This window comes from Trichoderma gamsii, assembly GCF_001481775.2.
Source record: "Trichoderma gamsii strain T6085 chromosome Unknown Scaffold_8.2, whole genome shotgun sequence".
In the NCBI taxonomy this organism is placed as follows: domain Eukaryota; kingdom Fungi; phylum Ascomycota; class Sordariomycetes; order Hypocreales; family Hypocreaceae; genus Trichoderma; species Trichoderma gamsii.
The window spans coordinates 704,700-725,033 of record NW_020171345.1 but is presented as its reverse complement, the minus strand read 5'-3'; the positions used below and the strand labels follow the sequence as shown (position 1 = coordinate 725,033).

Below are 20,334 nucleotides of genomic sequence, written 5' to 3'. Positions count from 1 at the left end.
ATAGGTATACAAGGTGGTATTGGATAAGGCACAATACATGCGATATCACGGCGGCATTAATAGTGTATGTACGTACCGCAAGGCTGCCTTACTTGGGTGCAATATATAAGGGCGTCCCGCGTTAGGTCTCAGCTCTCGCCTGTACATCTACACATTTGCCTACCCGATCAAACAGTGAAAACTGCCATTATCAAAATGTCCAACAATCACAACGTGTCGGAGAGTCAATTTGGACATAACGCGTTGGTTATTCAAGGCAACAATAGCGCACCAATTAATGCTGGTATGCTTCCCTTTTTTTCCCCCCCAAAGTTCCAATATTAAACATCCGTGACCTTGCTAACTAATGCTGTTGACAGGTTCTCCAGAGGAAGACAGCTCTTGGCTTGAGAAAATTAGTCAAGAGAATCCTGAATACCACAAAAGACGCATTTTTGAATCAAAGGGCCCATTCTTACATGAATCGTTTCACTGGATTCTTGACAATGCAGACTTCAACAAGTGGCGCAATGCTGAGAAAAGCGGCGTGTTCTGGATCAAAGGAGACCCTGGCAAAGGAAAGACAATGCTACTTGGCGGTCTGGTCGACAATTTCGAAGAAAGTCCCCAAATAGGTCTCAACCTTGCCTATTTCTTCTGCCAGGCTACAGACTCCAGGATCAATACCGCTGCTGCTGTTATTGGAGGCTTAACTGTCTCACTAATCAAGGAGCATCATGAACTTCGGTCATACATACACACCAAGTATAAACATGACTTGAACAAACTCAACGGGCCTGAAGGATGGTATATCTTGCACGATATTTTTGAAAAGGTCACGCGACACTCGACATTACCCAATCCCGTCTGTATTGTTGATGCTCTCGATGAGTGTGAACAAGAACACGGCTGCAAACAGCTCCTCAGGCTTATCATTGAAACAAGCAGCCGCGTTAAGTGGCTTGTTTCAAGCCGCAATATTACGGAAATAGAGAGAGAGCTCCAAGAAATTGACTCTAGTCGAATGCTAAGCCTGGAACTGAAAGAAAACGCCGAATATATCACCAACTCCGTTGACTTGTATATTGATAACTCTATTCGGAATATCATGGCATTACAAGGCGACGAGGAACTCCAGACCAGGGCGACCAGTGTATTGAAAAGCAAGGCAAATGGCACCTTCTTATGGGTAGCTCTCGTCATCGGGCAATTGCGTCATACAAAACATCGCGATATAGAAGACGTGCTCGAAGAAATGCCAGAAGGTCTGGAGAGTCTCTATAGCCTAATCTTAACCCGATTAACCAAGCAGAAAGACAAGGACGTCTACCAAATCCTACTCTCGACTGTCGCTGCAGCTGAACGACCTCTTCGTCTAGAAGAATTGCTTACATTCATAAGCTTCCGATGGAAAGATTACAAAACGACATATGGCTTGCGCGATGTACAAGATATTGTAAAAGATTGCGCATCCTTTTTATCTATACGGGATGACGATAAGTCTGTTAATTTTATCCACCAGTCGGTCAAAGACTACATGATGGGACCTGCTGTTAGAGTTATTTTCCCTTCAGGAATCGAATATCAGCACTATAGAATGTTTACAACTTCACTAGGCGCCATGTCTCGCATCCTCAAACATAACATATATGGCCTTCGAGATCCTGGAAGCGATATAAAAGCGATTTCTCCGCCTACTCCCGATCCATTAGCGCCTATAATATACTGTTGTATGTTTTGGGTCGAGCATTTATTCCGAAGCTGCGAGTCCGGGGCATCTCGAGATAAAATATACCTGAAGGACGGCAAAGCTCTTCACAATTTTCTCACAGACAAGTTTTTATGCTGGCTGGAAGCTCTGGCCCTCTTACGCTGCCTTGAGCCGCAAGGTGTGGATGCCATTCAAAAGCTAAGAATGCTCCTTCCCGGCTACTGCAAGAGGGGGACAAATAGGAGCCATAGCAGGCAAATGGCAAATTCCCGAAGAAAAGGAGAAAAGAGTCGCTACAGGTTCATTTATCGTTACAAAGACTTATATTTCGGAGCATATTTGATAAAGCATGCGTATACGGTCTTGAATTACTATGACGATTCGCAGCTCAGATCATTTATTGAGATGCGTATCACTTTTTCTATTGCCACAAGGATCTCGTGCGCAACCAGCCTTTACAACTATACTATTCTGCTATTCCATTTGAAGATACGCATAGCGCAATTTCAATGTCTTTTCGGCAGATTATACATACTGAATTCAAAGATGCCCCTACCTCCATAAGAGTGCCACAAAGGCGAGTTTCTCTTGTGCGAAACATAAAACTTAAAGGCCGAGGCTCCATTGTCGCACTTCTTTATTCACCAGACTCCTCCTTCCTATGTTCATTATCTGAGGGTGGCATCGTCTCGCTTTTCAGAACAGATATATACGCCCCAGAGCGGGTGATTAAGCTGGATCTAGATGGGTCCTTATCGAATATTGGTTACCAACTCTTATTCGATTCAAGAGATCTAAATCGCCATTTCCTTGCCTTTTCGATTAACTCGGAACTTCTAGTCTCAATATCTAACACTGGCATTGTGCAGGTATGGGCTGTCAATTGTGGGACCCAGATGCAAAAACTCACCTTAAACCTCAGTACGCGCTTGATAGGACCATCTTATGAGCCATTCCTCCAAGAAGAAGTGATTGCTATATCAAAATTTGGAGAACTCGCAGCATCAACCTGTCGCGCGCTGTCAGGTGCTCTGGGCTCAGTGAAAGTTTGGGAGATAAATGCTGGAAAATGTTCAATTGTGATTGATCGGTCGCAGATGCGCGACATTTCATATGCATTTTTCTCACCAAACTTAAGAATGATAGCCTTGATTGACAGCGAAGTTGCTCGAGTTTACTCTGTTCAGACAGGGAAAGAGATGCACCATATTACCTATGTTACACACCTTCCATGCTATCGGGCTAAGATAAAGATGGACCATATTCTCGGTGATACACTTTTTCAACTCGATCAGGATAAGATAGAGATGATACAGGCTCGATTTTCTACTGATTCAAAAATACTAGCATTGAAGTGCAACTTCGATACATATCTCTGGTGCACTGAGACATGGACAATGGGTCGCCAGATCAAATGCGGATTCGAAACAAGATTATCCGACTTCTTTTCTGATGCAGCTTTGTCCGTACGCAACGATTTAAACGAAATTTTTCTTGACAGCATGGATACAGGAGAGACTTTGCTCAGATTTGAGGCACATGTTAAGGGACAAAATCTCATATTTTCTCCTGATTGGACGCAGTCATCGCTGTTTGCATCTTCCAGTGATTATGAAATTCAAATATGGCTGGCTTTTATAGATACAAGGGCCAAGTCATCCGACGTGCAGAACACTGTCAAATATGGAGCCCGAATCGCTATATCACCCAAATCTAAATATGTGGCGGTGTGGGGTGATGGAGGAGGCAGTATCCAAATTTGGAGTGGAGAGAGCGGCGAATGTATTCAAGCCCTTCAAGGAGAGAAGAATGGACTATTCGAGTGCTCGTATCGTCCATTCTTCTCACCTGATTTGGAACATGTGGCCTGCGTCCAGGGATCAAAAGGCGTTATCCAGATCTGGCACGTTAGGACTTGGAAGCTCATTCACCTCCTTGAAGGCCCACGCCATCAGTTTAACGACGTAAACACGAATTTTTCGGACGATTCACGATACATCGTTGCAGGCTATCATGACGGTCTAGTGAGAGTCTGGTGTGTAGGATCTGGCAAATGTTTGTTCGAAAAGAGGTTATATGCTCGCATCGGAAATATGGCGTTTTCTCCCGGCTCAAAATATATTGCGACGGCACTTTGCACAGGTTTTTACAACTCTTGGACGGTCTGCATCTTGGACTGGCGCGCAGACCGGTGCATCTCCCGAATCCAGCTGGAAGGCGAGTTTCCAATTTCAACAGGAGTAACAATAATAAACCTGGCATTCTCGTCGGATGCAAAGGTTCTCATTGTCATCACCGAGCCTGAACTTTCATTCAATTTATATGGTTCATATGGTTCATATAGAGTAAGAATCTATGACGTGACTTCTTGTGTCTGCTTGGGTCATACCGATATCAGCAAGAGCTGCTGCGTTCCATTTTTTGACCCAGCAAAAGACCGTATAGTCACTGACGATTTCATATACTGTAAAGGGTCTTCATGGAAGGATTGGAATACAATTCCACTACCTGAAAAATACGGTGTTCCACCACCGTTTAGCGGAAGTACATTGATACATTTTGGCAAACGTGAGGTGTTTCAAATTCCGAAACACATTTTAGGTACTGATAAGATGTCATCTGTATCTATATCTAACTCCTTGCTCGTTTTCTTAAGTAATGCAGGAGAAGTATTTATTATCAAGCTTCCTGATCGGGACCATATAGAACAATAATTTATCCACTATATTGAACTTTATGATAATAATAATGCGCATTTTGAGAGAAGTTCAAAGGCATTTTTATGAAATGACTTTGAATACAAGATTACTTCATCTTTTGTTTTTCAGCCCATTATCTGACTGCAACTTCATTGTTTCAACGGGATTCGGCACAGATCTCTCGGATGTAATTTTCCCAGCTTCTTTACATCTCGTCTCCCTTTCAATATTGCTCAAAAATATGACGTCTTTAAGCATTTGAGAAACTCACAACGGCTACTACTCATTATGGAAACTCATTTTCACCATTAAGTAATTTGCTTGATCGACAGAACAAAGTTCCAAATTGCATGTCCGAGAGCCCATGGACAAACTATTCCACCTTGTTCCAGATCTCCTGCAACTGCGCCATACGCACCCAGTCATCCGGCGAATTTGAAGCCGAAAGTTCGCTCACGAAACTATTCCAATGCTGCTTCGACTGAACTCCATAGGTCGTATCAAACCACCCAAGGCTACTACTGCCATATCTGTAGTCGTCTGTCCTCCCAAACATGGTCGCCATTCCATCCATACCTTGATATTGAAGGCTGAGCAAGCTGTGGTTTAACGCGCTTTGCTTCTTTATTTCCTGCATGCCCTTGATGACTTCAATCTCCGAAATGGTTTTGCGGTATATTTGAAGTCTCTGCACGCAAAACGCCTTGAACTCTTGCAGGGCCGCGTCCGATTCTTCGGATCCTGCCTCGCCTGCCTCGCAGACTTCGAACCATAGACTGCGCATCCGCGGTGACCATATATGGCAGAGCGTTGTCTCTTCAATATATTCTCCGTTTAGAGGCAGCGAGCCCGCCAACGGCGTGTAGGCTACGATGTCGAGATAGCATTCCTGGCAGAACTGAGCCTCTGGGTATCCCCACCATGTGGATTTGCCGCGGCCTTTAATCTTGGGACACGCAGGTACGCCTGCAAACGTCCTGACGAAGCCTGAAAAACACGCAAAGACCCCGCGGTCAAGCATCTCTGCAAACATGTTAACGTACTGAACAAAGCGTGGGCTCGCAATGCAAAAGTCGCACACATAGGCATTGGAAGAGTCGCGCTCCGATAGCCGAAAGAAGTGATCCAAGCCTCTTGTTTGGCAGAAACCAGTGAAGCATGCCTCGCATATGTTGAACCTGTCGTCGCATCCCTCCAATGTCCACCAGTTGCCGTGGACGATACCGTTCGCTGTGCAAGGAACGATGCTGCAAATGGTTTGTGCAGCCTCTACAAACACCTCAAAGTCCTTTCTAACAGTGAGAGCCGTCTCCAGGGCCACTGCTGTTGAGATGTTTTGATCCGCCAACCCACAGCACCACATCTCTGGCTCCAATCCATCGGAAAAGCGCTGAAAGTTTCTCTTGAAAAGGGTCAATGCCAGTTTATCCAGGTAACACGTCTCGCAGACTTGAAAGCCTTCAAGCTTGTTGTCTTTAAGCAAGTACCACTCAATAGCGTCTGACCGGATCTGCTCGCCTGTGCACGCCGGAAGCTGATACCGTCGCCTTGCGCTACTTATAAAGCCGTTCCAGTTATTATGCTTGGCCGTTTGAGCAACTGACCCCAAAATGTATGGGGTGCCAAAATCGCAGCTCCATCTTGGAGACAACTCAGAATAAGTCCCGAAGTGAGGCTCAAAGCCAGTTCCAAATATGTAATCCTCAAAACAGGCTTCACATGCGGCAAAGCCCTCGATTTCACCGTCCATCAGGCCATAGACTGTCCTGTCTTCGACGTCTTCGGTGACCTTTTGCCCCGGACAAGGCTTGATCTGTAAGCGCCTGGTCATGTATTCGCGTAGTGCATTCACGTCGTTTGTCCGGATGGCTTCGGGCCAAAGAACTTCCTTTACGCGAGGGAGCCAAAATCGGCAGACGGCAATGTTGCCATCAGGCCACTTTATTTGCTTGAATTGGGTCTCAAGGGATGTTCCTTTGATGTGATCGGCGTGACATCTGGTGCATATCAAGTAATCTGCCGTATCTTCGACTGCGTCTGGGAGATAATACCAGTTGAGTGAGTAGTTGACTTTCCTGTCTTTGGGACATATTGCGAGGACTTCCAGCGGATCTCCAGTCTCTCGGATTATATGAGGTGATTGCAGGCCATCTTCATCTTCTTGAGGATTCGCAGCGTGTACAGGCGAGCCCTGCTCTCCTTGTTGTAGACTCAGGTCGCCCAACTCAGCAGTGAGATCGTCAAATGGGTTATGCGAACCTGATGCGTCTGCCATGGCCACACTATTATTATTCTCTTATTCTTTTCAGCGAAAGCCTATGCGTGGTATCGAACTTTTTGATGTGTTTATTGGTAGCATATAATGGGGGGGATGCGATATTTATTGGGTTGAGCGCTCAGCCTCAGATGCAAATGGAGTCGTGCGGCTGAACGCATCCGAATAGCGCAAGGCAGATTTAGTCGGGCAGTACAACTAGCCCGCTCAACCTCATGATGGTAAAATATTACATGTAGATAGACTCTGTCTTCATAGCCTTATCTTGTCGATGCTAAAAACAAAGTCGCAATTTATAAACAAGTATAGAGTTTACTCCATCGTCTGATGGGATACTACATCCATGTCTTAGTTCATGCGCGGCGTATACAAGCTCGGGATATATTGCTCTTCTTGTATATCTCCGCAATGTACTTTGTAAGACGCTAAAGTACACAACAAGGACCTCAATCATTTGCCGCTGCTGATTCATTTAGCCGAGAACCTATATTCAATAGTCCAAATCACTAATACTACAAAGCACCATAGTTTATAAACCTCATCATGCTAACCAGTAAAGGCATCTAAACCCCCAATTTACTCTCGACGAAAAAGCTTCTTAAACTTGCCAGATATCCGGCTCTTCTTCTTCGCATAGTCGATGCTATGAGGCTCTGAGTAAATCGTCGGCCGTCTTGAAAAACTTACTGATTCCTCCCTCGTTCTATCTTTCGTCTGTGCCGATAGGAGGCCAAGATGCCGACCCAGTCTCCAGTCGCTCTTCATATCATATTTCGTTTCCTTCTCATCAATCACAAAAGTGCCCTGCTGACGAACCCTAAACAACATCTTCCAATTTGGCGCAATCTCATTAAGCTTACTAGAGTTGTAATCGGGGTACTTTTGACTGATGTATAGGGCAAGATCACATCTGCAGGCCAGCTCCAGGAAGGATTCAATCTGCGGAATGCCAAACAGATATTCCATAGCATGAGAGAAACTCCACATCTTGAATTGCTCTGTTAAAATCTCCTCGAGCTCATCCAAGGCTTCAATTTCTGCGGTGTCGTCCCTTACTTCAATCGAGTGAGCATAGTATAAACTGCCCAGTATCCATTGCTGAAGATATGGCTTTATGTACATCAGCCGATGGAGGTGGATAAGAGACCTGATCTGACCTATATTCGCTTTGAAGAGAACTTTCACCGGATGGAAGCTTCTACCAGCAATGCTGGATAGCCTCTCGTTTATATCTGGCAAATGCAGAAAATTGAGAACCATGTTGTGTATAAACTCAACTTTTTCGGCAAAAAGCACTTCGCCCTCAACATCAGAGACAGTATGGATCAAGTCTTTGCATTGGGCAATCAGCTGCCTCTTCTTCACCTCCAAGACCTTTTCTTCTGCATTATCCACGATTGGCCATTCTCTCAAGAATGGCAGGGGCTCTCTTGAGAGGGGCGCATCACCAAAGTTCAAAAAATAGAACGTAATGATTGGCAGCGCCACTTTGGCAGAAGTCATGGTAAGAAACAGTCGAGACACCCTTTCTCTATACACATCCTCGATTATGCTGAGCATGTTGTCGAAGAATTTGTACAAGTCATCCGGCAGCTGACCCAGGCGTCGCTCAAGGTCCAAAATGTCATCTTCATTGCGCAGCCCGCGTAGTAGGGAGCGAACAACCAGAAAGACCCAAAGAAACACGCCATCTGCTTTTTCAGTGATGCTCAGCACAAGTCCATCAGCTGCAGCTCTGTCACGTTGACGAAGTTTGTTGAATCTATCGTGATTCTGCAGCTTGCCTCTGATGAAGCGTTGTATATCATCGCGCGTAAAATTTTGTAGTTCAAGTTTTGGCTGGTTGCCCCCAAACGCATCAGAAAACTCGATCCATGGTCGACTGGATATACAGATTTTAATCTTGTCTGATTCGCCAATCTTGTGAATAATGTCTATCACATCCGTAGGTTCGCCATCATACTCATCGAGACCATCGATGAAGAGGCATATTCTCCACCGAACGTTGTCAAGGCCGCCTAACCGTTGAAACGCTTCTGCCAGTTGTTTTATAGTCCACGGAAAAGACCGTTCATAATACGGAGCATTCCAACGATCGGCACATACTATAGGAATCAATTCTGGCCGCTGTCCCAAGATCTGATGAAGAAGTGCCCTGAAAAGCCCCTCTTGAGACTTCTGCATAGTAGTGCCTGGATTCCAGAAATAATGCTTGGCAACTATAAGATCATTGTCTTTTGCCCATTCCGTCAAGTATTGTAATGTCTGGGGGTGATCCGTGAGAAACTTCATGAGAGTCGATTTTCCAGATCCGGCTTTCCCCGTGATCCAGTACATGCCATTACTCTTCTGAAGCCATTTGACGAAATTGGTCGGCTTACTCTCATCAAAAATCCACGTCGCCGTGCCTTCATGCGCTTCTCCGACTGCAAGTTCTCGTTCGTGTAATTGGTCAAAGTTCAAAGTTTGTAAGATGGTCTCTCGTTTCTGTATGCCGCGCCTCTCTATATCGTCTAAGATGGCGTCAAATGGTCCTTGCATCACACTCATTGTTAAAACATCCTTGATCCTTGACTCCCTATCTTTTTGGATCGATTTGAGCTCCTTCTCGGAAGATCTGTGAGCGCCTTTCTTATCGCTCGGAGCTGCGGTAGATGCCATGTTCGATTGTGTCTGGTGTGTGATGGATTTGAGGTATCTCATAACTTCAGTGTATTTGTCGTTGATGTTTTGGAGCATGTCTTCATTTGAAGTTACGACAGTCTGCACAATCTCTCCAAGCTTTAGCTGTTCTTGCCTGTTGCTGGTTAGATGAATCATTTTGAGCAGCTATGATCTAAGCTCCTCTCACCTAATAAGCATTATCAGATGACTGGATACTTCACTACGTAGAATGAGTAGTCTGCTGCGAAGCTCCATCAACTCGGATTGCTTGGAGAGTCTTTGAGCAGTTTTACTAATAGCATGCAAGACACCCGGCGATTTGGCGCTGCTGCCATGAATAATGCCCTTGATTGCTTTGGCTATTGAAACACATTGCTCGATGAGGCTATCCAAAGTTTCATCTGAAACGGAAACCGCTTGGTTGGTATCCTCAGATGAGTTGATGCTTTTCAGAGAAGATTCAACACCGTTGGCAATTGATTCCAGCTCAGCATCTTCTTTTAATTTGCCATTCGGGCTGTGGTAGATCTGAGCAGCCTTTGTCGCCGCGATAATCGCATATTCAACAAACTGGACGGCATTTCCAGCTAGCGAAATGATATTTAGTGTGTCCATCAAGAAGCTTGATGAAGCTGCCGCAAGTGTAAGCAAGTCTCTCAGTACATCAGACCAGTTAGTCTTGCAAAGCTTGAGGTCATCGCCTAGAAACTAGAGTTGCTGGTTGAGGGGACAAAACAGACGGTCATCTGTTGCGACGAAGGAAGGCTGCGCAGCGGCCCAATCAGAAGCCCATGCATGTTGTACAAGGCACACTTCGCCACAGTCGATTCAGCCGCAGCAGATAAAGCACCCGCAGGGGTAGGCAACATGGCTGCCTAGCATTTCAGATGGTTATCGTGGGAAAAGAGGTCGCGAAAGAAATATGCGCGCAACTTTAGACAATATGAAAAGACACCATTACAGAGCAAATTTCCGCTGTAGGCGTATATCATTGAGTTCTGAGGGCTGCTTTCCAGAGGCCTCTCTTTTCCCTCTGGCTCCTAAGCAACGACAACGTGTCAGAAGCGGGGAACAGATTGCTGCTATACTAATCCATCCTGACATCTTATACTTTGATCGCAAAGTATTGTGTATAAGCGTATAATAGAGGCCTCCATGAAGCCAACGCAGAGTTGAGATCAACCTCTAAACTTTGTTGCAAGTTGGATTATGAGCTGAAATCGCCACGGCTGGTCTTTTAACGTTTGCCGATAAGCCTAGGCTAACTCCAAAGTCACGTCTTATTGACCGATTGTTTCCAGCTGACAATCTGATTGCTCCAAACTCATCTTTGCTTTGCCGAGAGGATAGCCGCGGTCGCTTATTCCTCTAATGGTAGCGATCGGTTAGACTTTGTGCACCGCGTTTAACAAGGTTGATGTTATACGAGGAGCTCCCTCGAAGTAGCTTTCTGATAGGAGCAGGTGAGCCGTCCATGATACACCCATTTCTCAATATGGCGCGGGCCATGGTAAGCTTAACGAGAGCTCCTCCTCGGTGCTCTGAGCAGCAACAGCGAGTTGAATCTCAGCAAAGACATCGCATCCTAATCCCAAAATAGTCAGAGTCTCACCCTTCTTATCCCCGCCAAGGCTAACCATCAGCCGGTATCTGCTATTTCCGGTGTCAATCTTCGGAAGTTAGACACCACCGCTCCGCAACAGCCGGCGCCAAATGACATTAGTCACAGGTTAAAGGGAGAAAAACGAGGTAAATCCGCGGCCGACACATAGGGCTGCTCAACTTCCGTCCCACCAACCGCAACCTTCTTGCCAGGAGCATTTGGAGGGGGTTCAGTAAGACCTAAGTCGCGGTCGCGGCGTTTAACCAGTACCGATGGGACGGTCAGTTGGGAGGCGGCATCGGGAGCCGAAGTGGACGAACTGCTTGTGCAGTCGGTTTGCACCCCCCTCCACTTTATTGATCGCGATAGGGCCCTGTGGCGATCGCAGAGGAGTGAGCCGAGATCAGGTGGTGATTGGTCTGTGAGCCCGAACGATAGTCGGAGACGGGTAAAACGTCGAATTAAGTGGACGAGACAAATCTATTGGAGGTCAAGTCGATATAGTTGACTCACAAGAGAGGCTCTGCCAGCGAAACCTCCCGTAGCTTAGTTTCTTGTTCCATGGATAGAATACCGTTTCTCCCGTGCCTTGGCTGTCTGGGTTTGTAAGCCAAGCTGGTAAAGGATGCACTCTTCACATTCCTTTAAGTCCAGCCACCCAGCCATTCAGCCATCCAGCCATCCAGCCACAGCCCTATAAGCCATGTGCGCTGCTAGAAACTCGTAAAGTCCGAGATCCAGCAAACAGCGTTATGCGGGGGAAGGAAGCCAAGCAAGCCGTGCTGACAGCCAGAGCAGAGCGAGCGCGAGGAACCCGAAGCTCCACGGACTTTGTGTAGGCGTGTGATTTGCCACTGCCGTTGGCCAATAGCCATAGCTCAACTTCACATTTGTTCGGTTTCGTCCGAAATAAACACCAATTGGAGCTTTTTGCTACCATGCATGCCAGCTTGTTTACTGACATGCTTCCAGCCCGCAAACCAACTTGTTTCGACTTCCGATGTTGCCCGTGCTATGGAGAAGCTCCATCCCGGCAACGGTGGGGCAGCCTCGGTCGTGTGATGGGCAATATGGAGCCCAGACGATAGATTCGCTGCCAGTCGATCATCCACGCCCTGCCCACCCTCACTGTTGATGTTCCTGAAAGTGGCAGACAAGGGGGGGAGTGTAGAGCAGAGAGCTCTGGTGAGAGCCGGCTGACCGAATCATGCAGGCACCGCAATCGGAGGGTGTATGCTTGAAGCCCCGGCATAGGCTAATCGGCGGATCGGATATCACGAAAACACCACGATTCAACATCCCTTCATCGTGATCAAGGCACACGGGACTGGCGGAAGCTGGAGTCACGAGAACTGGGTGTAACCGGATGTGGCCGTTTCATCGTCAAGAGAATTCCCCGGATGCTCTTCATTGGCACTGACAAGCATGCCTCGTGCCTTGGGCATGTGTAGCCGATGAGGACGGTAGCTTATTACAGCTTAGCAACTCTTGTTCAATCATTGAGTTTGATTTCTAAGATCAAACCCCAGGTTTTGGGTGCATGTTGCCGCCTCGGCTCAAGGTACGCTGAGTCTTGCTAAGTTCCTGGTGTGCGACTAGTAATCGAAGCAGTTGCTTAGTAGCAAGAAGCTTTTCTTGAGGTGTGCACGAACTAATCCCAGTAGGTCATCTAGAAACAGAAAAGGAACGGTAATAAGGGCTTATATGACAAATTGGAATAAACAGTCAATTAGTTTGAGAGTCATCAGCCAGCCAGCAGAATGCAAATACCTAATATAGTAGCGTTTCTATTCTTAAGCAAGGACAAGCCACTACCCACTTGCCAACTTATATAAGCGCTCCTCTCTAAACTCGTTTTGGACAAGACTGCTCTACATGAGCCTAATTCAGATCGAGTTTAGAGGTCTTGCTAGTTGCTCATCGCCTACATGAATTTGTGGCAGCCACCTTTGGCCTTTGGCATAATGAGAAAGTTATGCAAGTAGGCGTAATGGCCAGAGTCTTCAGTGAGAGACGACATATCACTACTCTTCACAACGGCTATGCGTTTTTTTGAGGGGCATAGACAACATGAATGGTGAAGCCATGACTTCAATAAGCAAAATTGCCTCAAGAGTTTCACTACAACTTGCTTGGATGATGCTATTAGCAAAGAGTCGAAACTACAGACATTGAATGCTGAACGAGACTGCACGCAAGATTTTGCAGTGACTACTTGAAGATAAGCAGAGAAAAGAGGTCTAAGACTACACAGTCTCAGATTTGCCAGATAGCGAACTTTGTATGCTGATTCATATGTCTCTAATCTAATCATTGCTCATCTGAATCAAATCATGTCTTTACGTTGTTTTACATTTGCCAGGCGCATTTGAGTCTTCGGGTGGAGCTTTTGCGATGCTGAGAGCCACAGCTCGCTGATGATTACCACTTCTGGAAAGGCGCCGGCACTCGCCCTGTCAAAGCTGGTGAGCATTGGGATCTCAAGCTGTCCACAGCAGTTGCTTAGTGTCTCCATATTTCGGTATGCAAACACCGACATTGTAAGAAGACGTGCATATGTTAAGAAAAGCGATGTTTTGAATGAAACATTTTAAATAACAAGCATTCGTTTGAGTTTTCAGTGAATTGTAGCCGTGTACATCTCTCATATATTCGCACGCTTCCATGTCGTTCATAAACACTATATAACAACTATATACACCCAGTTTTACAACACATCAAGTGCTGGAGGAGTATTGTCCCACCCCCAATGCTGTTGTAGTTTCGCAACTCTCTCTGCTGTTGAGTAACCCGTTTCTCGCTGTATGGAAGCGAGGAGTTGAGCTAATGCTGTCCTCTGCTCGTGAGTCTCGAAGCACAGTCCAGCCAGATACAAAGGCTGTACCATATGCTGTCGAACAGGGTCATCGGGTCGGCCCAAGGATATTGCGCATATCTCATTGGCGTGCCCTTCGATTTGCGCTGAAAGCTGACGATAAGCATTGAGTCGTTTGGCCACAAACTCGAGATGTGACTCCGTAGGCTTTTGATCTAGAGGTTTGTGAAGCAGATGAAGCAGTTGGACAAAGTGGTATAAAACTGCAGCCGTTGCACACATGGCGTTGGCATAAAACAACTCTTGAAACGCGCTTTGAAATTCCGACATAGATGCCATGTTGTCTGAAGGCGTGGGTATATTGTTATACCGCTGTGCTATTCTTGCACAGGGTTCAAACGTATCAGGCAGCGCTGCACACCAGTTTTCGAGATGCTGGGACACATCATCCCAACTATGAGACGCAATAGATGAGTTCTGGCAGGTGCCGTCGTTTTCTGGCAGGCCATTGTTTGCTGTCTTATTGCTACTTTTTTCAAGAGCAATGAGTGTCAGTGTCTTGAGAATTATCCATATTAGACTTCTGCAGGCCAATGTCTCCGTCATCTGCAGCTGAAAGCCTGAATCTCCATTGTTGCAGAGCGCATTTGGCATAGTAATTCCGTCGACAACGCAGATTGGTAGACCTGCAGCTTTCCACAGCTCAGCATTCTCTACGTCGAGACCTGGTGCGGTCTGCTCAGTGTAAGAAGTAATCCAATCGATACAAACAATGTTCCAAAAAGATGCTTGCCAAGCTCTTCGAGCATGCAGTCCGAATGTTCCGTTGCGACGATTGATTTCCGTACTTTCGTAGAGCTGTTTGAGGTTGTAGGTGAGCAGATACTGTGCACCAGACATGTGTCTATGTCGCAAGGTCATTAGCTGTTTGTTTGAAAATAAACGCAAAAAAAAAACGAATCATACCTAGAGACTTCTGCAAAGCGATTATCAAGTGACTCATAGAGCAGGAATACAGATATTGCCGAGAGGAGATCATCCACGATAGTGTGAGATCCCTGGCTACCTTCCACTCGCCGCCGCTTGAACGAAGGAGATACTGCTGAGTGCAAGCCCAGACCTGCATCAATAGAAGATGTAGACCCGGGTGATGAAGCCGGACTGCCGTCACGCAGCGTTTGCAGCAGCCTCATCATATGGCCTATAGCTTTGTCATAGAAGCTGGCCGCTTTATAGAACCAATCGACATGGGCCGCATTAGAGTACAGCTCCAGCATCGATCGGCCCGGGGTCTGATGACTCGCCATGTATGTCTCTCGCTTCGTCTTCCCAAACTGCTTGGCCGCAATAGCAGCCAGAGCATTTTGTAGAAGTGGGCTTCGAATAGCCTTGATGGGAACAATGTGTCCAAAGAATCGCTCAATATCAAAAACGTCCAGACACGGGCTAATGCGTTCCGCGAAATACCTTATCAGATATGCGGTCTCCTGGTCGGCTTCACTAGATGAGTCGGGCATTGGCGAAGAGGCTTCTGTCTCCAGCTTCTCTGATGTTTGCGATTTATCTGCCTCGGGATCGTATCCGGATGTTGAATATCCCTCCAGGTCGACGTCGCTAAGCCAAGAAAGAGATGGCCCTTGCAACCCACTAGCATCACTTATCAGTGAGAGGGAAGGAATAAATCCACAGCAGTTATTGCCCTCAGCAAAGTATTCATTGGGGTCAATGTCGAAAAACCTGGCGTCAAAGTCTTCATCCGAAAAGCTATCAGTCAAGATGAAGGGCGCATCAGTAAACTCTTGGTTAGCAGACAGGCCGTCATGGTTGGGCCTCCCCAGGCCAATGTCATGCAAAACATTGTCTGGAGCCTTGGCTTGAGTCTCGGCCTGGGCTCCGGGTTGGGTGAGAGGTTGAACTGGTGACTCAGGCTGAGGCTGGTTGCGAGTAGCCTCAGTGCTGTTTGGGATTGTCGTGGGCAATGGAGCCGAGTCTAGTGAGGCAGAGAATGACGGCACTGAAGATGAAGCCTGAGCTGCCAGAGGTACCTTTATAGAGTCGACAGAGCCGCTTCCTTGCGGGCTGGCATTGGCTGAAGAGAACTTCTTCCGGAGGTTCTGGCTCTCATCGAGAAACTTTCGAAGATGATTGTAGCCAGGACACGACCGGGACGACTTTTCACAGCGCGCACAGCCGGGTAGTCGTTTATCGCACTGAGAAGATGTGAGAAGGCCGCGCCATCCGACTCCAACTGTCTGCTGTGGACACTGTACTCACTTTGACCCGCCGCTTTCTGCAGAGCGTGCAAGGCACAGTGGAAACCTCCATCGTCCCAGATCCGTAAATGACACACGCAACAGCGACTCTCGATGCTCGCTCCTGTGATCCTAATGCAGATGAGGGCGGTCGTCGAGTGACTGATGAAAATCTCGGGGAGCAACACCGAGCAGCCCCGCGTCAGTGGCTCTATAGCAGAGTTTCAGTCCAGCTCGACGTTTGCTTATCAAAGAAGAGGTTCAGCGAAGCACCGCTTTGGTCGAGGTGAAGGTTAAGCGGAACGCCGAGACTTGCCTTGTTCGGAATAGCGGGATTCGAGCGCTGCTACCACCCCAGAAAAGGCAAGACGTCAGAAATGCCTTGCAGCGGCACGAAATGCGACAGTTAGAAGTTGGGCGCAACACATTACTTCATTCAATAACGTGGACGTCACCGTAAATTCCAGCTCTCTTTGCTGCAGCTGCCGTTACTACTCAGGACTGGCGACGCTTTCTCCGACGCCTTTCTCTCTCATTCATCTTATTTGCGCTCATTTTCCTTGCTGCGTATTCTCTTTTACGACGCCCAAGCATCACTGCCATCAGCTTTCAGTGGGCGGAGAACCTACAAAACAGCGGATGGTGACGGCCTCGACGCTACCCCCAAATAGTGGTGATGAGACCGAGCACCGAGTGACGCTGAGCGCAACACTGGATGAGGCAACTCTGACCGGCAACAATCAGGCAGCACAATGAAGATCCAAAGGGTACCGAGCTCGCTCCATTTTCCATCTCATCCCATCTCATCTCGTCCTTTCTCAGGGTCCAGAGTTGACCCGCACTTCCTCAGCCACAAGACGCTTGCTAACAGCATCGCCCATTAGCTATTTATCTATCCGGTCAAATCGCTCCTCCCTATTGAGGTGCAAATCGCAGAGATTACGAGTGAAGGGTTTCGATTTGACCGGCAGTATATTGTGGTCAGGGATCCGCGATGCCATCCGACAATCAGGCCGCAGCTGGCCGAGCACCTCACCATCAAACGGGTGTACAAACTGGCCCTCTTCCAGCCGTCAATCAACGATGATTGGTCCGAGCTGACTATCAAGCACACGCTGGCTCAACCAGAGTCTTCAATTACTCTCCCACTCACGCCTTCACCGCTATCATGTCTGGACGCGCAGACGTATCAAGTGAGCATTTTCGGCACTGAGGCTTCATGCGTAGACATGGGAGATGGCCCGGCGGAGTTCTTCAGCAAGCACCTCGACATCCCCGCGAGGCTACTCTTCATCTCTGGCTCAGGCAGTCGGGAAATCCCTGGAGCAGCGTATATACCCAAACACCGCCTGCCGCTGACAATACGGGCGGCCGGCGAGCATTTCCAACCGCAGCGGATCCGCTTCGCCGACGCGGCCCCATTCCTAGTCACATCTACGGCGTCTGAGGAGGACGTCCGGGCTCGGCTACCAAGAGACAGCCAACGAGAGGACGTTTTGCTTCGCTTCCGCACCAACATCCACGTCGACGTGGGATCTACCGCCCCGTTCGATGAGGATAGTTGGAGAGAGCTTACTGTGTTTTCGGAAGACACAACTACACCAAAGGCAGTCGTTCGCTGTGTCTTCAAAGCCCCTCGCTGCTTGAGTGTCAACGTAGACATTGAGAGAGGGACAGGTTCTCCACGAAACAGACAGGTCTATGGCTTGATAGCTAAAGATAGACGCATTAACAAGGCCTATCCTCGTAAGTACACTTGACTGCCTCATATACGGAAAGCAAAAGCTAACCAATACATCAAGTCAAGCCAGTCTTTGGGAATTGGTCTTTTGCGGGCCCAAACGGAGCTCTGCTTAGAGTCGGTGATGAAATACGTGTCACTGAGAGAGGATTAAGCGATAACCTGAAGGAACAGGTAAATATGACATGAATACAAGGTTAACCCCTGATCTAATATATATATCAAGGTCGCTCGGATCTAGGTCAGGAAGTGTAGGAGGAAATTGGAGATGTACATAGCGAAAGATAGCGGGCGGTATCATGATTGAATGTATATATCAACGACTCAATATCAAAAGTTTGAATGGTCAAATTTACCAAATATGTATAAACAAATGTGTCTACAACCAGGGTGCAATCGCATAAGGCTGGCTAATCAATGATTCAGGGCATAACGTACGGCAGTCAGTAAGCCATCAATTCTTAACTCGGAGTAACTAGGTGACGATTGACATCTAGATGACTTCAGTAAAATATTCGCTTCTCCATTAACCGCCGTAATGACATCAATTTTCGTCCCCTTACAGCTGTAGCAGGGCGACAGAGGGCGATCCCGAGAGAGCGGTGCTAGTCCCAGATAGGCAATCACCAGCGAGCATGCCGGAGATGTGGTATCATGATGTGGATAGATGTACCCAAAACACTACGATAAGCCATATTTGACGGAAAGGGGGAAAGAAAAATACAAGATCAGGGTTTTTATCTTCTAGCGGGCCGCAGATACAACACGCCGCCGATAGAGATTTCCGACTGCAATCCGATGAGGCTAACTTTAATAAGTACATGCAGACATACAGGTACAGGGAGATATAATAAGGCTGCGCAAGTATGATAGAAATGGACACTAGAGATACAAACATCGACATCAAGTCTTTTCATCTTGATTAAATATTCACAACTTCTTAATCTTCTCCGCAACAACACCAAGTACTTTATTTCTTCTACTCATCAATCAACAAACGACCTGCCAGCGAACAATGACGGCTGTGCAAAATCTTTCCAGTGACGACGAGATAAAGGATGTCGAAAATCCAATCGAGGGTCCCAATTCAGAAGCATCAGCCGAAGATGTCAATCAACTACAGCAACTGCCAGAGGATGAACAAGATGGCGGATATGGCTGGGTATGCGTCGTATGTCAATTGATGATTACGGCGAGCACATGGGGCGTTAACGGTGTAAGTCCACCTCTTTTTAATCAAATATACTTTTGCCAGGTTATATAACCAAACCACTAACATGTTTAATGGCAGGCTTTTGGTGTCTACCTCACTCACTACATCTCCACAAACGAATTCCCCGGCACGTCCGAAATCGCCTACTCTTTCATCGGCGGTCTATCTCAGTCCCAAATCCTCCTCATAGCTCCCCTCGTCACGCACGCCACTAAGCTTCTCGGTACCAAACCTCCGCTATTCATCGGAGCCGCGATGGAAGCCGGAGCTCTGGTAGGCGCAAGTTTCGCTACACAATCTTGGCAACTCTTCCTATCTCAGGGCTTGTTATTCGGCTGGGGCTGCTCATTCTTATACATTGGCACCATTGGCCTTATCCCACAGTGGTTTGCTCGAAGAAAGGGTATTGCGACCGGAATTGCAGCTGCGGGAAGTGGCCTCGGAGGTCTTATATACAGTTTATCCACCGAGGCAATGATTTCCAACTTGAGCGTTGCCTGGGCCTTTCGCATCACGGCCATCTGCACCGCTGTCACAAACGTCGTTTGCATCATATTGATCAAGGATAGAAACAAGCATATTCAGCCGTTTCAGAATGCGTTTGATTTCCGCCTCTTGAAGCGGCCCGCGCTGCTCCTCATCATTGCGTGGATGTTCCTCAGCGTCATTGGATACACGTGCGTTCTGTTCTCGCTTCCTGATAATGCTACTCGGATCGGGCTTACTGCCCACCAAGGAGCAATTTTGGGTGCTTTGGCCAACCTTGGAATGGTCATTGGTAGACCCGCAGTGGGCTTTCTCAGTGACCGTTATGGGAGGTTGAACATTGTCATCTCAGCGACCTTTTTGGCAGGAATATGGTGTTTGTGTCTCTGGACGTCAGGCACCTCATATTCCACCTTGATTGCATTTTCTATTCTAGGAGGAACAGTTATGGGTATATGCTGGCCGGTAAGTCTTTACCTCATATTTCACAACTAGTGGCAACTAACGCTAAGACACTCTAGATGGCCGGGCCGATGCTAGCAGATGCCTTTGGAATGAAGCTTCTCCCATCCACACTGTCTATTCTCTGGACCAGTTCTGCTATCCCTTCAGCATGTAAGTTACTGATGTGTCATATCATTCGAACTGTAGCCACTGATGCTAACGGCTTGTAGTTGCTGAGGCCATGGCCTTGGGTCTTCGACGCACGCACAAACCAGTCTATCTCGACGTTCAAGTATTTTCCGGATGTATGTTCATTGGTGCTGCACTTTTCTTGTTGCCTTTGAGGTTCAAGAAGAACATCAAGAGCCTCACTTCATCAGAGAAAAACTGAGATCACCAGAACTCGATGCATACGAACAACACAAATTCTGTTTACAACTTATGTGCCCAAG

At 47.2% G+C, this 20,334-nt stretch overlaps 6 protein-coding genes across 6 annotated transcripts; 3 read left to right on the top strand and 3 right to left on the bottom strand.

Annotated features, from left to right (window-relative positions):
* Positions 1 to 195: 195 nt before the first annotated feature.
* On the top strand, positions 196 to 3,934 carry TGAM01_v203183 (hypothetical protein; the record flags this gene model as incomplete). Its single annotated transcript, XM_018804061.1, has 4 exons — positions 196 to 283; positions 360 to 1,709; positions 3,038 to 3,714; positions 3,833 to 3,934. 4 exons carry the CDS (start codon positions 196 to 198, stop codon positions 3,932 to 3,934), a joined length of 2,217 nt encoding a protein of 738 aa, XP_018662799.1.
* Positions 3,935 to 4,762: 828 nt separating this feature from the next.
* On the bottom strand, positions 4,763 to 6,664 carry TGAM01_v203182 (hypothetical protein; the record flags this gene model as incomplete). Its single annotated transcript, XM_018804062.1, has 1 exon — positions 4,763 to 6,664. One exon carries the CDS (start codon positions 6,662 to 6,664, stop codon positions 4,763 to 4,765), a length of 1,902 nt encoding a protein of 633 aa, XP_018662800.1.
* Positions 6,665 to 7,262: 598 nt separating this feature from the next.
* Positions 7,263 to 9,943, bottom strand: TGAM01_v203181 (hypothetical protein; the record flags this gene model as incomplete). The annotated part of the gene is made up of 4 exons (XM_018804063.1): positions 7,263 to 7,307; positions 7,352 to 7,719; positions 7,822 to 9,461; positions 9,516 to 9,943. The coding sequence occupies 4 exons, from the start codon at positions 9,941 to 9,943 to the stop codon at positions 7,263 to 7,265; spliced, it is 2,481 nt and encodes an 826-aa protein (XP_018662801.1).
* A 3,695-nt stretch (positions 9,944 to 13,638) lies between these two features.
* On the bottom strand, positions 13,639 to 16,071 carry TGAM01_v203180 (hypothetical protein; the record flags this gene model as incomplete). The annotated part of the gene is made up of 3 exons (XM_024549152.1): positions 13,639 to 14,650; positions 14,713 to 15,956; positions 16,021 to 16,071. The coding sequence occupies 3 exons, from the start codon at positions 16,069 to 16,071 to the stop codon at positions 13,639 to 13,641; spliced, it is 2,307 nt and encodes a 768-aa protein (XP_024406130.1).
* A 679-nt stretch (positions 16,072 to 16,750) lies between these two features.
* TGAM01_v203179 (hypothetical protein) lies at positions 16,751 to 17,980 on the top strand (the record flags this gene model as incomplete). Its single annotated transcript, XM_018804065.1, has 4 exons — positions 16,751 to 16,765; positions 16,883 to 17,744; positions 17,801 to 17,913; positions 17,966 to 17,980. The coding sequence occupies 4 exons, from the start codon at positions 16,751 to 16,753 to the stop codon at positions 17,978 to 17,980; spliced, it is 1,005 nt and encodes a 334-aa protein (XP_018662803.1).
* Positions 17,981 to 18,754: 774 nt separating this feature from the next.
* On the top strand, positions 18,755 to 20,273 carry TGAM01_v203178 (major facilitator superfamily transporter; the record flags this gene model as incomplete). Its single annotated transcript, XM_024549151.1, has 4 exons — positions 18,755 to 18,955; positions 19,031 to 19,903; positions 19,960 to 20,053; positions 20,113 to 20,273. The coding sequence occupies 4 exons, from the start codon at positions 18,755 to 18,757 to the stop codon at positions 20,271 to 20,273; spliced, it is 1,329 nt and encodes a 442-aa protein (XP_024406129.1).
* Between the last annotated feature and the right edge of the window lie 61 nt (positions 20,274 to 20,334).